Raw genomic sequence first — 14,639 nt, 5'->3', positions numbered from 1 at the left:
ACGCTTTCACAAAACATAAAGGATGACTGGACAGGGACTTTAAGATTTTCTAAAAAAAAAACTGAACTTTCTGTTCCTGCTGGTCAGATGGAATAATGGATCTAAACTCCCTGAGCAAAAAACTTGTAGAACTAACATGACTGTCCTTTGAGATGGAAGCTGATGAAAAACCATCATCCATTGACTGTATAGGAGAATTGGAGTGAGAGATGTCTCTCATAGAAAATTCAGTCGCCGTCTCCATGTTGAAGCCAGACATCATCAGTAAGCAGTGATTGGTCCAAATGTTGGTCTGAGTCATCGTTTCTATGACAAACCACTCTCACCAATCAGGAGTGAGCTTGTTGGAAGTCCCTTCCTCTACCACTTGAACGCGGGTTCAGGAGAACCTGACAAATGTTGAATGTGGGGGCCAACAGCCTCCACCCACTTATTGAGGTATCTGCTTAGCCAATTTATAACTTGAATGGCTTCTACTGCAGAAAAAAAATATTTAAAAAAAGAGGATCACCAAAAACAAGTAAACAAATAAAGGTTTCGGCAAGAATGGTTATTCTGACAAATATGTTGACTGAGTAACAGCTGTTTTTCTCAATAGAAGTCTATGGGAGTTTGGCTTTTTGGAACCAGCGGGTACTTCCTGTTTGGAACGCAGGGAGGAGGGGTCACTCAGTCTAGTCAATGGTTTTAAGTACAGCTGTCTTTAATTTTAACATTAAACCACAGCTTTTGTTTCCACGTTTACAGGTGCTTGGGATCCATTTTAACAAGTGGCGGCTGGATTTCAAGCTGGGCGTGTACGTCCTGGTGTTGTATGCAGTCTTCCTCTGCTTCTCCATCTTGATCGAGTACAACGTCTTCACTTTTGTCAACCTGCCCATGTGCATAGAAGACTAAAGCTCAGCAGCATGCCTTGAAAACCAAACTCTCAGCACTCCATCGCAATGTTTTCAGCCAAATATGGGACCTTTCCGCTGGCTGCATTTTCTTTTTTGCTTGCAGTTTTTTTTTTCTTTTGTAATCCTTTAGTCCCAGATGTGAATTTTTCTTAAACAGGAAATACTCTGTAAGATCGGACTCTATTACGTTTCCAGATTATCCCCTTTTCGCACAGTGCTGCTTCTTTAGCTGATAGTCATTTATTGTTAAGGCAGTAACGTGTTTTTTTTTTTTTTTTTTTTTTTGCACCTGATGACTTTTCCATCCGGCATGCCTTTAGATGTCAGGGACCTTAAGAATCATAAGTGCCCCTGTTGATTGTTTTCACTTTGCCATTTCCAAAGCCTTTTTCCACAAAACCAAAATTAGAGTATTTAAAGTTCTGATTCTAATTAAAGCTGTCAAACAGCATTGCTTTAAAAAAATAAAATAAAAAGAGTAAGATTTCAGTTAAGTGTTGGAATAAAAGCAGGAGGGTCTTGTCTCTGGCAGCTCCTCCCCTCCTTCAGCTTTGAACCGAGTCCTCTGGCATGACTTTGGGCATCGGGGACAGTTCACTTCCTGTGTCACTTTAACCCTCATCTGCTTGATCAGAACTGCTTTGCTTTATATATATAAAAAAAACAACCTGTCGGGACACTTGGTGTGTCAGGATGTATCATAGTCCAGATCAGCTGACTCTGAGGGGGTCATGCATCTGCACCAGTGCACAATGTACATTTGTAAACACTTTTTTTGTATATTTTTTCAAATCAAGGTTTTGTCTAGATTTTGGGGGGAAAAACACAAAGCGCTTGTTTAAAGAAAATATCAGACATTGCTAGTCTTTCACAGAAATTGCACATGAAAAGGAAATGTTTTCTTGCTTTTGTCTTGAGATCTTCGCCTCTCACCATCCAGCGTTGGGTTGTTTACTCCATCTCCACAAATCTGGAATAGAAAAAGCTGAACTGGATGAATCTAACCATGTCAGAAACTGCAGCAGTATGGAGTTATTCCGCTAATGTAAATAAATGTCAAGTTTTGACTGTCTGCTACTGCAGTTGAAGCAAACACATGGTTATCAGGGAAACTCTGAGATGAGCCTCGAGGAGGCCAAGATGGTAACGGTGTCATGGCTTTGAGTTACATGTAGATATTGCACTTTAACAGCCGTCCTCCCATTCTAAATCCACCAGTGCTTCCTTCTGTGCGTGTGTACTTTCAGTGTATGTGTCTGTGTGACTGTATGGTTATGCAAGAACACTGTGCTAGCTCGGTTCGGTCCCACGCCATGTTACTCACACTGGCCTCTGGATTCTCCAAAAGACTGAAACCTCTTCAATGTGAGCACATCTGTCTCCAGTGCATCCTGGGACGCGGCTCCTCCACGTCGCAGCGCAAGGCTGAGGGGCCTCTGGGTTTCTCCATGGATACTGCCCGGCCCGTTTCACAAAAATTGGCAGCTAAGAGTACTGCGAGTCAGCCATCATGCAAAAATACCTGTGAGGAGACTGTAAATGAGGTGCAGAGACTGAAACAAAGTCGTGCGTTTTTGAGCGTCGTCCTCTATTCCCCTGCCACATCAAAGGCGGAGGGCTCTTGTATATGCAATTTTAAGTGTAAATCTATGTGACGGAAGCCCCCGCAAGGCTGCCATATGAAGACTGGGCCTCCAGTGGAGATGTGACGTCAGTTTGTCTGTGCTTGATGTGTGAGCTCACAGGAGTGCGACAACTGAGGAACTGGGCGCACAGGAGAGGATGTGCAGAGCGCTGGCTTGGTGGGAAGGCAGTCTTCTCCCACTGTGCACTTCTCTTCTTGCACAAGGGCATTAAAGCTTTGCGGACCACGGTGGGAAGCAGCAGCAGAGGGAACGCAGCATGGATGAGTAGTTGACTTTCCTACGCTTTATTCCAGACTCTGACAAAAGACCTTGGGGAGAGTAGACTCTAAGGAACTGATGAGACTTGTCCCCCTTTGAGCTGCTCCTCATCCTGGTTTTAAACAGCTGTGCTGATTGGATGGAGGCAGCCACACAGGGCTTCACTCGTCAGTCAAACTGGACTTTTTTTGTTTACTTCCTTCTGAGAAGAAAGCATGTTGGTACTGTGGTACTGTACTCAAGTGGATTCAGAATGTGCAGATTATTCTTGCTGCTCTGTGTGGTTTTTGTCCCCCAGCTGCCAAGTTTGAGCACAGCGATTGAAATGCTGCTCTTTTGTTCCAGTCCTGCAGTGAGTTTTCACCAGTTCAAACTGTCTCGCTTCTTTGGAACAAAGTTTTTTTTTTGTTGTTTTGTTTTTGGATTCCTTTCAGGAAAATGGGACTAGGATGCCATATTCTTGTAGCTCTGCAGAAACCCAGATTGTATGGAAATCCTGTGTACAAAATAAGCGCACACTCTAGAAATGACGGTTTCATGTGAGGACTGGCGTGTTACGATTAAATGCGACCTGATGCACTGTGAGCTCAATGTGATGTGGGAGTTGTTTGTCAAGAATAATGATGAAAAATATATTTAGTGTAAAGATAGTTGCTATAAAACATTTATGAGGACATCTGTATAACTTATATGAATGTATTGTCTTGCTATACTGGACATATCCAACCAATGCATTTTACTGTAAAGCAATAATGTGAAGAAAAAAATAAAATGAAGAAATAATTCCTGTATTTTGTCTTGGAGGTTTTTCATCTTTTAGTCTGAGAGTGTTTGTCAAATTCTTTTGTGTTAAGCTTTTTACTGATGGCTTCTGACTTTCTTGTCATATTTTAAGGCACTGTTTAAAAGGGGAATCCCAGGCCCGCCTCACTGAACTGTCTTTGGAGTTTAACTGAGATCCTCAACTTTATAATTTAGGTAAAACAAATTAACCTTGTAAATTTTAAATTGTAGATTTTAGTTGCCCCCACTAAATAGAATCAAGGTTATTAATGTTCAGATTTAAAGTGGGATGTTTGCAAAAAGTAGAAAATTAATATTGATAAATGTAACCAACTCTGAAAATTGTGTTTTTGGTATTTTTAACATGTTCTTGTGATTTTTTTCAATTTTTTTTATTTTTTATTTTTTTTCTCATTTCTTTTTATATAAGGACAATTGGGCTCAATTGTATTTGAGCATATCTTTATTCAAAATCTGGCTAAGTGGCCTGAGCTTGGAGGGCCGTGAGTTCAAATTCACGGCAATGTCCCAACAAAGACTCTAAAAATGGGACACATTGCCTCCCTGCTTGAAACTCTGCATAAGGGGTTGGATAGGGGAGTTAAACCACCAAGTGGTTCCTGAGTGCGGCTGTGTCTGCAGCTCACACAGGGGATGGGTCAAATGCGGAGAACAAATCTCACATATGTGCATGACAGCTCATGGGACTTTAAATTATTGTAAATCAGGAGCAGACACAAAAAGAAATGCTGTTTTGAAAGAGATTGTTTAGTAGAAAATACTGTGGGCAGGCTACAAGCTTTCTGCTCTGCTCCACTCTGGTACATCCACTTGTGGAGGACTAGGTCCATGCACGTCTTGGTTTTCCTTGTTTGATCTGGCATCGGGAAGGCATTGATATTGCTGACCATTTTTGTTGTACCTGTAACTTCATGTTTTTGAGTTTCAGAAGTATGTTTTTAAAAATGATTCTTACTGGGTGTAAATTGCACACTATTTATTTGATTTAAAGAGTAACGTTTTGCTTTGCAATGGACTGACGACCTGTCCAACCTTTACCCAACACTGATTGAGATAGGCTCCAGCAGCCTCTTGACCCTGATGGGGATTGAGCAGGTTCCCTTGGGTGGGGAAAAAAAAAACAAACCGTTCTTTGCAAAAAGTTCTATTGTCAAAATTTCTTTAAAGATGTGTTGGCAGAAAAATGAAAAAAGTTTAACTGTACAACATCAGAACAGTATCTTCAAAGTCTTTCTTTTACTGAAAATTAACTTTTGAAAGTATACATGGTGACTAAATTATAATGCAGCACCTATAAACACCCCCCCACTCATTAATTTATTGATGTAAAATTTTAATTGCCTAGATGTGACACCACCAAGACTTCAGACTTGCTGACTCAATCTTTTCTTTAACCCAAAGCCAGATGAACTCTTTACGTGAGCATTTTTAAGATGAATCGTTTTGGTGATACAACCCTAAAGGTAAAGTTAATTAGATGAATGTATAGTTCTTTTGGCTGTATTGTTGTGCCAGCAACAGCCAAAGCTATTTAAGAAAATACGTTGATCATATTTTATGAAATGAGATGCTTTTAAGTTGCACACAAAGCTGCCAAACATGTCAAATGGCATTGGAATTAAGCTCATATGTGCTGCTTTGATAAAAGAATGTTGATTTCAAACAACTTTGTTTTTAAAATGATATGAGTGAATTAAGGGGTAATTGTTGAAATGATAATGTATCAGTCTGCATTTTTAGGTGAATATCCACCAGGGGGCAGTGAAGCTCCATCACTCTTTAAGCTGCAAACTTTTTTCAGCAAAATATCAATAGCTCACAAAGACAAATTGATGGGGTCGTGTTCTCTTTGTGCCTTGTCATTAAACTATGTCTTACATGTAATTTCTTCGTGACTGTCTTTCGATCGCCAGACATGCAACCATCTGGTGAGACCAGCATGGCCTGTGCAGGCCACAGGGGCTCTCCCTAATGAGCTGCCCTCCTAGCTATTATGTTGCAGTTAACAAGCGCCTTTGTGAGCAGTGATCTTGTGCACTGATGAGTTCCACTTCAACCCTCTAACAAGCCTGTTTGGGCGGCTGCTCCTGTGAACTCTGGCGTGGCTCCGTCTTTTATTGCACCACGTTTAAGGACAAAGCCCACGCATGCGGGCATTGACAGTCGGTGAAAATAATCCGGCTTTGAAAACTTGTTTGTGTACTCCTCTCTCTCACAACCTCAACAGTTATTTAGTTTGGGGACACCATTGGAGTGAGCTGATGTGCTGCAGAGAGTGTAGGATTGTGGGAAAATTTGGGTGGCTGCTGGAGCTGATTCACAAAGTGTTTTGGATCAACCGGTAAACCCTTATGATTTGACTAAATCGGGCTGTTTTAGACCTCTGCTTTTGACAGATGGACCTATTTTCCCATTTTAAGACTTCCATTTAATGGTCTGTTGCCCCTAAATTAGGAGGGTTTTCTTTGCTGCACAACCATGATAAAGGAAATGACACTTCAGTCTTTAAGGACAGGGTTTGTTTTGGAATCAGTTGGGGGGAAAAAAACAGTAAAACCTCAGTCTATAAGAAGCAGTAGTGCAGGAGCAACGAGAGCATACAGGTGTGTGAGCAGCAGAAATCCATTTCCAGTCAAGCATAACCAAGAATTTAATAATTTTTAAACCGTTCCATGAGGTCTTTATCTCTACCATTAATTATATATTATTGCATGAGCCGAGGCTTTCATTTTGTATGCTTTCCATGGGGCAGCTGCCAGTAAAAGAAGTGAGAATCCTTCATTCACATTAGAAAATAGGGAAGTTAAGGAAATGGTGGCAGTTTAGTGTATTTATGTTGGTTTTTAGTAGCACTTAGCTTTGTTTAAGCCCTACTTAATGCTCGGTTTTTCAAATCTGGAAACTGATTTTTTAAATGCTGTCTCAGAAAAATCAGATCCCAGATGAAACAATTAAATAAAAAGGACTCTGATTCTGATTAAATGCTGGACTTGAGTTTGAGTTGGCGAATCATTGATTTAATTCAAGAGATTGAACAAAAAATACACCTGGAGAGTGGCCTGGGGTGGTGATATAATGATTTGGATTGCTTCAAAAGGTTAATCAGTTTAGGTTGCAGTTTTTGAGTTTAGGTTCTTGGATGAGAAGCTTCAGACACACTGGTCACACATAAAACATCCATCAAAGAAAGACGCCATTCTGGTTCTAGCTTGACTCAATTGTGGAGTTTTAAATTGCTTTCACAGGACAAAGCAATTAACATTAACATTTTTTAATCCTAATTTATTGTTTTCAGTGTATATTTCTTTTCATTCTGTAAAAAAAAAAAGAAAAAAGAAAAAATGGGCTTGGACTAAGTTGTTAATCTTCATTTAAAACCCTTTTCAATTTTTGAATATTTTCATTCTTTGTTGTCTGGGCTTTATTTTATCAGTTTTAAATTAAAACAACGCCGCTAACCTTTCTCTGTTTATCTGAATCTTGGCTCAATCAGAATTCCCCATCAGCAGCTCTGAATAATTCTGGTTATACCATCTACAGAAAAGACAGGGAGGGATCTAAAAAGGGGGGTGGAGTCTTGATTTACATAAAAAGCACATTGCAGTGCCACAAAATCCAGTGGTCAAACTATATTCAGAATGTTTGGGCCTCACAATCTCCCTTTCGCTGCAAATGTCATTTGTCCTTGTTATCTACAGACCTCCATCTGCAGATAACAGATTTTATGAACACTTTGAGAAGTTGTTAAAGGAAAGCAACTGTGACAAAGAAATTATTATTATTATGGGTGATTTCAACATTGACTGGGAGGACAAATCCTGAAGAAAAAAACTCAAGCAAATCACTGACAGGTTTAATTTAACACAAGTCATCCGTGGGCCAACAAGAATAACTAACTCTACCATGACGCAAATTGATCTCATATTTACCAACAGACCACAAAGAATGGCAAAATCATTTAACATGTTAACCGCTTAATCAGACCGCAATTTAACTCTCCTCCCTAGAAAACTCACTAAAAAGCGTTTTCCATTCTTGTGCTGTAGTCAAAGAAATTATTACAATTCCTAAAAGTAAATATCAAAACTTTGTAGATGCAGCCAACCAAATTCAGTGGGACAACATTTTACCATCAAATGAAAATGTTGAAAGAACAATTACTGAATTCACAAGCAGAAACCATACAAAAACACTGTTCCATGGATAAACTCTGACATCATAAAACTCGTGAAAGAACGAGACACAGCCTTAAAAAAGGCAAATAAAACTAAATTAACCCATGACAAAGGTCTTTTTTACCATACTGAGAAATAAGGTGGTAAGATCATTAAAGAAAGCAAAAGCAGATTTCTTCCTCACAATAATTAAAAAATCACATGGAAACTCTAAAATAATATGGAACCAGATAAGAAAAATGGCATGTGAAAAAAACATTCTAGAAATTAAAATAGACAACTAATAATGTCCAAGTCATAGCAGAGGCATTTTACCATTATTTCATTGATTCTGTGGCCAACATAGCAAGCTGTTTAACACCTGTGGAAAACTACAAACTTTCAATATGCAAGCCAACCTACATTCGGTTTCACAAAAATCATAGAATCGGATGTATCACAGACCATCAATTTACTCAAACCATCCAGATGCAAAGACATTTTTGGTTTGGACACAGTGATGCTCAAGGACCTCTGTTCATCACTGACACGCCCCATTACCAAAATCATCAATCTGTCCCTCTCACAAAAATTGTCCCCGGGCACTTGGAAACCAGCCATTGTCTCTCCCATTTTTAAAAGTGGAGACCTTCATTCCATGTCCAACTACAGACCCATTAGCATTCTTCTGACAGTGTCAAAGATTGCAGAAAAACTGGTAACTAAACAAATTATAAACCACCTTGACACCACACTCTATTCTCTCCATCCTATGCAGTTTGGCTTCAGAGCCAATTACTCCACGGGGACTGCTACCTGCTTTTTCACTGAAAATATCAGGATTTTGCTGGAACAAGAGGGGGTTGTTGGTGCTGTTCTCCTGGATCATAAGAAGGCTTTTGATACTGTTAATCACAAAAACTTATTTTCAAAATTACGCAATTTTGACTTTTCTTCTGATGCACTGCAATGGATTGACTCTTACCTCACTGACCGATCCCAACTTGTCAAAGTCCAGTCATTTAAATCTGCAGCTCTCAGTCTGCCATCTGGTATTCCCCAAGGATCAATTTTGGGACATTTGCTATTTTCACTGTACATTAATGACCTTCCATCCAGTTGTCCTGATGTTTCTGTGCACATGTATGCTGATGACACTGTAGTCTATGTTCATGGCAGTAATTCCTGTCAGGTGGCTGAGAAGCTCACCAATGCCATGGTTAACATCACAGCTTGGTTGAAGTACTCTTGTTTGCAGTTAAACACATCTAAAACAGTTGCAATGTTTTTCACCAAGTCGGATAATAATTTCACTGCTGAACCAAATGTTTTTGTTTCAGGAGAAAGGCTGAAGATTCAGTCATTATACAAATATAGGGGTGTCATAATGGATTCAAAGCTGTCTTTCAAATCACACATCAAAAGGGTCTGCAATAGAATCAAATTCAACCTCAGTAATTTTAGACACATTCGCCATCAGATGTCCACACAGTGAGCAAAAACGTACATGCACTCCATGATTTTCTCTCATATCACTTACTGTTTGCCCGTCTGGTCACAGGCTTGCAATACATCTTTAAAACCTCTCCAAACATTACACAAACAAACTGTTAAAACTTTGGATAAAAAAAAACAACATATTTCACCATTGTCCAATATTACAAAAACATGGATTACTGAGTTGGGAAAACATGGTCATATTTTCAAATCTCTGTCTCATGTAAAAAATCATTCATGGCTCATCATCCCCTACTCTTCATCAGTTTGTTAACATCCAGACAGCAGATCACAGCAGAACTCGGAGTGCAGTCAGAGGAGACTGTATCATTCACTTCAGAAAAGCGTTTTCGGTCAGACTGCTTTTTCTGTTAGAGCTGCTACTGAGTGAAACATCACACCCGTAACTATCAGAAATTAAAACACATATAATTTATTCAAGACACAATTAAAGAAATGGCTCATTGACAATCAGAGCTGTCAACACTAAGTAAACATTCGATCCTCGCTACTATGTTGTCTTTTATGTGTGCATATGTTCGTAAATATGTCTGATTTTGGATTTTTTGTCACCAATTTTTTTTAGGGTAACTGCTAATTTTAATTATGTTATGTAAATATGTAATTTTATTTTGGTCTTTTAGGATGATTTTAACATCTACCCAGGGACTGCAGATGAAAAATAGTCATTTGGCTAACTCTGGCATATTGACAGAAATGTTTATTAATATGTCCCTATATTAAATAAATACACAAATAAATAAATATAATAAATAAACAAAAAACGGGGTTTTGGTTCAGTTGCAAGTGAATCTTTGTCACATTACAGCACAAATTTGATCAAATGTGAACATCAAAAGGTTTGAATAAACTTCTTAAAAAATGCCACAAAATAAAGGGATTCATTAAAGCCAGAAAGTGGGGGGAAAAATGGAGGGACTTGTTTTATTTTGTTATTTAGCTTTTGTTTTTCTCCCCTGAGATGAGCAGATGATACAACTGTAAGATGTTTTCAGCAAGTTTGGTCCATCTAGACCTGTAAAACAGACCAAACTATTATCCTGATCCAAGTCTCTTGGGTAATCGTCTTGCAGAAGTGCACATATAGCCTTTCCTCTACCCATCAATATAGAAATGCCTGCTGATGATGATTGACTGAGAAAGAATCAACAAATCTTCCTTTTTTCAGTGTAGAAATGCACAAAAACAGGTTTTTGAGTAGAAAAGGTAGACCAGTCTTTATCAAAAAACAATGCAGCAACGAGAGCATACAGGTGTGTGAGCAGCAGAAATCCATTTCCAGTCAAGCATAACCAAGAATTTAATAATTTTTAAACCGTTCCATGAGGTCTTTATCTCTACCATTAATTATATATTATTGCATGAGCCGAGGCTTTCATTTTGTATGCTTTCCATGGGGCAGCTGCCAGTAAAAGAAGTGAGAATCCTTCATTCACATTAGAAAATAGGGAAGTTAAGGAAATGGTGGCAGTTTAGTGTATTTATGTTGGTTTTTAGTAGCACTTAGCTTTGTTTAAGCCCTACTTAATGCTCGGTTTTTCAAATCTGGAAACTGATTTTTTAAATGCTGTCTCAGAAAAATCAGATCCCAGATGAAACAATTAAATAAAAAGGACTCTGATTCTGATTAAATGCTGGACTTGAGTTTGAGTTGGCGAATCATTGATTTAATTCAAGAGATTGAACAAAAAATACACCTGGAGAGTGGCCTGGGGTGGTGATATAATGATTTGGATTGCTTCAAAAGGTTAATCAGTTTAGGTTGCAGTTTTTGAGTTTAGGTTCTTGGATGAGAAGCTTCAGACACACTGGTCACACATAAAACATCCATCAAAGAAAGACGCCATTCTGGTTCTAGCTTGACTCAATTGTGGAGTTTTAAATTGCTTTCACAGGACAAAGCAATTAAAAAGCGTTTTAGATATAAAGAAGTCAACAAGTTTTAGTGATGTACTTTTGTCTAACATTTTTTAATCCTAATTTATTGTTTTCAGTGTATATTTCTTTTCATTCTGTAAAAAAAAAAAGAAAAAAGAAAAAATGGGCTTGGACTAAGTTGTTAATCTTCATTTAAAACCCTTTTCAATTTTGAGCATTGTCTGTTGAGTAAGGGATAATGGCCAACGAAGTGTGCATTATCACTGTGGATTATCACTTTTTAATGCACACCCAGCAGCCAATCGGAATCGAGCATTCACCTGGACCATGGTGTGTACTGTAAATATTAAAATGTTACAAGAAACATTTATTCCAAAGCTTTTAAAAACTTGTATTTTTCTGTATGTGAGAAGCCCTACACTGCTTGTTATTGCTTAGCAGTTGATCCATCCTTCACAGCTCATGAAGGAAATAAAATACTTCCTTATCAATGCATCCATGAATATTTAGAAGTCATCTCCAGTGAAATGAAGACTGATAGTTCTGATAAAGCCGTCTGGTAGAATCAATTAATGGTGAGTCATGCATTCAACCCTTTTAATCAAGGGGATGTTATTTCGTAATTTAACAGCAGATAGCGGGTGTGTCCATGACAGGATTCCTGTGGGACCATAAAGTGCATCTTATCCCACGTTGTAAATGTGAAGTTGTCTAATGTGTGCCATAGATCACTGTGTTGTGCGCTTTTGTTGGGCTATTCCTCAGACATCTATCATCACAGGAAAACATTAAGGTTGGAAATCTTCCAGCGTGTCACATGCGGAACATATCTAATTAAAATGTGAGGCTGACTCAGACATGTTATATATATAAAAAATATATATGTAGATTGAATGGATGCAGAGCTGATGCCCAAGCATCAGCTAATAGGAGTCAAATATAAGCCTGTATAACAAAGGCAGGGACACTGGAGAGTCAGAAGAGCATGGAGAAGGGGAACTAATTAATTAAGACTTGACATCACCCTCAAGTGGCAGCAGACAAGTACAACAGGTGCATTTTCTGCATAGCTATGTGCAATAATAAGTATCCATCCTTCACTATGCAGGCTTGATTACACAGGAAGTCCAAACTCCAATATTTAGCACCTCCAAAACTTTTTTATTGTTTTATCTGCAATAAATAAACCACAGTTGCATGATAGAATTCGTGAATGATTTCCATATAGATTGCTCTTCATATCAGACTGTTCTGCAAAGAGATGTGGATCCACCAAAGTCATTGTGGCATGAGGAAAAAGTGCTTTCAATACCAAGTGAGGGGTGGGTGGGGAACCCAGCTGCAAAAAATCCTGCAACTCAGCAGATGAAAAGTTGCTGGAGAGTCTGCAATACGTGAAATGCCACCTTCATCTTATTGTTCTTGATTTAGGTTAGCCAAGACTAAGTGCTTCAGGGAAGTCATGGATATGCGGTAATTCACATGCTGACAGGAAAAAGTGCTCTTCCCGAGTTATTACATACGAACGGAGCAGAATTACGTTCTTGATGCGCCGTCGTGTTGATTTATGGATGAGGCTTCTGTACGAAGGGTCTCAGAAAGGTGATCCTCCGTTAATGCATCCCATTCCCAAGTTCCCATTTACTTTTTCCCACTTGCACCACCAGTTTTGCTGACGAGGATTATTCCAGCAGTGATGACGGGGAACCAAAGATTTGATTAGAGGCCCGCTCGTGAGGCTTTGTCCCACATTTACCTCCACATCACATGTTCAGACGTGGGGTTGGTGAATTAAATGTACGGTTTACCTCGCACATCCAAGAATTTTGCTGAGACTGCTGCACAGTCCTAAAATAATCCACACTTCACTGAAGCAGACAGCCATCCTCTCCTGACACAGACAACACATTCCCCTTGATTGTGTCACAGCACAATGCTCCATCCCAGAATAACCAAATAACACTGGTGTCACATCAACATTTAGAATTACAGCCTATCTGCAATAACAAATCATTTGGTGGTGCACAAGGAGTGTAATGAGATTTTTTTAATCTAGCTTCTTGTTTATCTTGTTTTGTGTCACATTTAGATTAACTGCTGTCCTTGCTGACAAGGATGCTCTAATTGTGGAGACCTGGTTATGACAGCAGTGTGTGTAGTGTGACAGATTTTGAGGGATTGTTTATTTTAGAGGAGTTAGGGTGACGGATGATAGGCAGTAAATGGGGACATTTAAGCGTAGACAAACAGAATGTAATTACACCCAGATGTGTGACAGGATGTTATATAATGAAGCGGCAATGATCCATTAGTGGGGAAGGACACTGATTCAGTGCACTGGATTAAGTGGAGTAGTTGGGAGTTTAACCAGGCAGGCCTGTGCACAGAATAATTATAATATAATGGTAAAATGATTGAGCTGACAGTACAAAACAAATACAAATAAATTTATAGTTTTTTGTGGTAATATATTACCAGTAATGTATATCTGCACAAAAAATTGCTGTATTTCTGAGTATGACTTTGCAAAAGTTACTGAAACCCCCCAAAACCCGAAATAACCTCTATTCCCATTTGGACTAGTTTTTCTGGTGGACGTTCTCAACCCCTGCTGTCAGAAAATCTCATACTGTGTTGAGCCAAACAAGCCACAGGGGGCTGGTGCAGCAGCATCCCCCCAGAGGAATTCATAAGTATGTCTGCTTTGCTGTTTTTTAAAAGTAAGTTCTTGGATTTATCAAATTGCTTGAGTTGTAAAAGATAACAGAAAATTCAAGCTCAACATATTTCTACCTAGCAACTGTTGATGCAGGTCATTTACACACAACCTTGTTGAAAGGATTCAGTCTGAAGTTGCATCATTAATTGGAGGGTTTTGATGGTTCCTTAACATCCATTTCTTACCATTTAAAATGTTCGTTAAAAAAATACAAACATGTCTAGTGTTATAGATTAAAAACAAAGATCTGCTCACGATAAAAGGTTTATGTAGATTTGGCAACTGACAGAATTCTGTGCAGGCGACAGGGCACAGAGGAGATGGATTGACAAGGTCTACAGCCAATCAGGATGCAGAGTGCAGTGTGCTGTAAAGAATGAAAAATAAAAGGAAAAAAAATCAGGAAAACAACAAGACCACGAAGAGACAACAACACAGGGTTGAAAATAATGGCACATTTCAATTCTAATAACAGTCAAGTTGACAAAACTTTCTGAAATCAGTGATTTTAGTTTTTGTTTGCCTCCAATCCACACAGATATCTAATACGCTTCATGACAATGTTGATTTTAGAGAATGCGTTTTCTTTCCCCTGCAATGGACTGTCAACCCGTCAGGGTTTACCCCATCTTTCCCCAACGGTGGCTGGTATAGGCTCCAGCAATCCTGTGACCCAGAAAGGGATTGAGCTGGTTCGGAAAATTGATGGATGGACGTTTTCTTTCCCAAGCTGCCCTGTGGGTATTATTAAAGGAAAAACAAT

The 14,639-nt window shown here is 38.9% G+C and overlaps 1 protein-coding gene across 2 annotated transcripts in view; it reads left to right on the top strand.

Moving 5' to 3' along the window:
* The window catches only part of slc24a4b (solute carrier family 24 member 4b), a 29,834-nt gene extending 26,240 nt beyond the window's left edge, over positions 1-3,594 (top strand). For both annotated transcript variants that reach the window (XM_020714598.3, XM_004083425.5), the window contains exon 17: positions 748-3,594. In XM_020714598.3, coding sequence (XP_020570257.1) covers positions 748-897 — 150 coding nt within the window. In that variant the 3' untranslated portion in view covers positions 898-3,594. The remainder of the gene's footprint in view (positions 1-747) is intronic.
* Positions 3,595-14,639: the final 11,045 nt, after the last annotated feature.

Source organism: Oryzias latipes, chromosome 24 (genome assembly GCF_053564925.1).
Source record: "Oryzias latipes strain Hd-rR chromosome 24, Olatipes_Hd-rR_3.1".
NCBI classification, from domain to species: Eukaryota; Metazoa; Chordata; class Actinopteri; order Beloniformes; family Adrianichthyidae; genus Oryzias; species Oryzias latipes.
The sequence above is the reverse complement of the archived record's forward strand: the minus strand, read 5'-3'. Positions and strand labels throughout refer to the sequence as shown.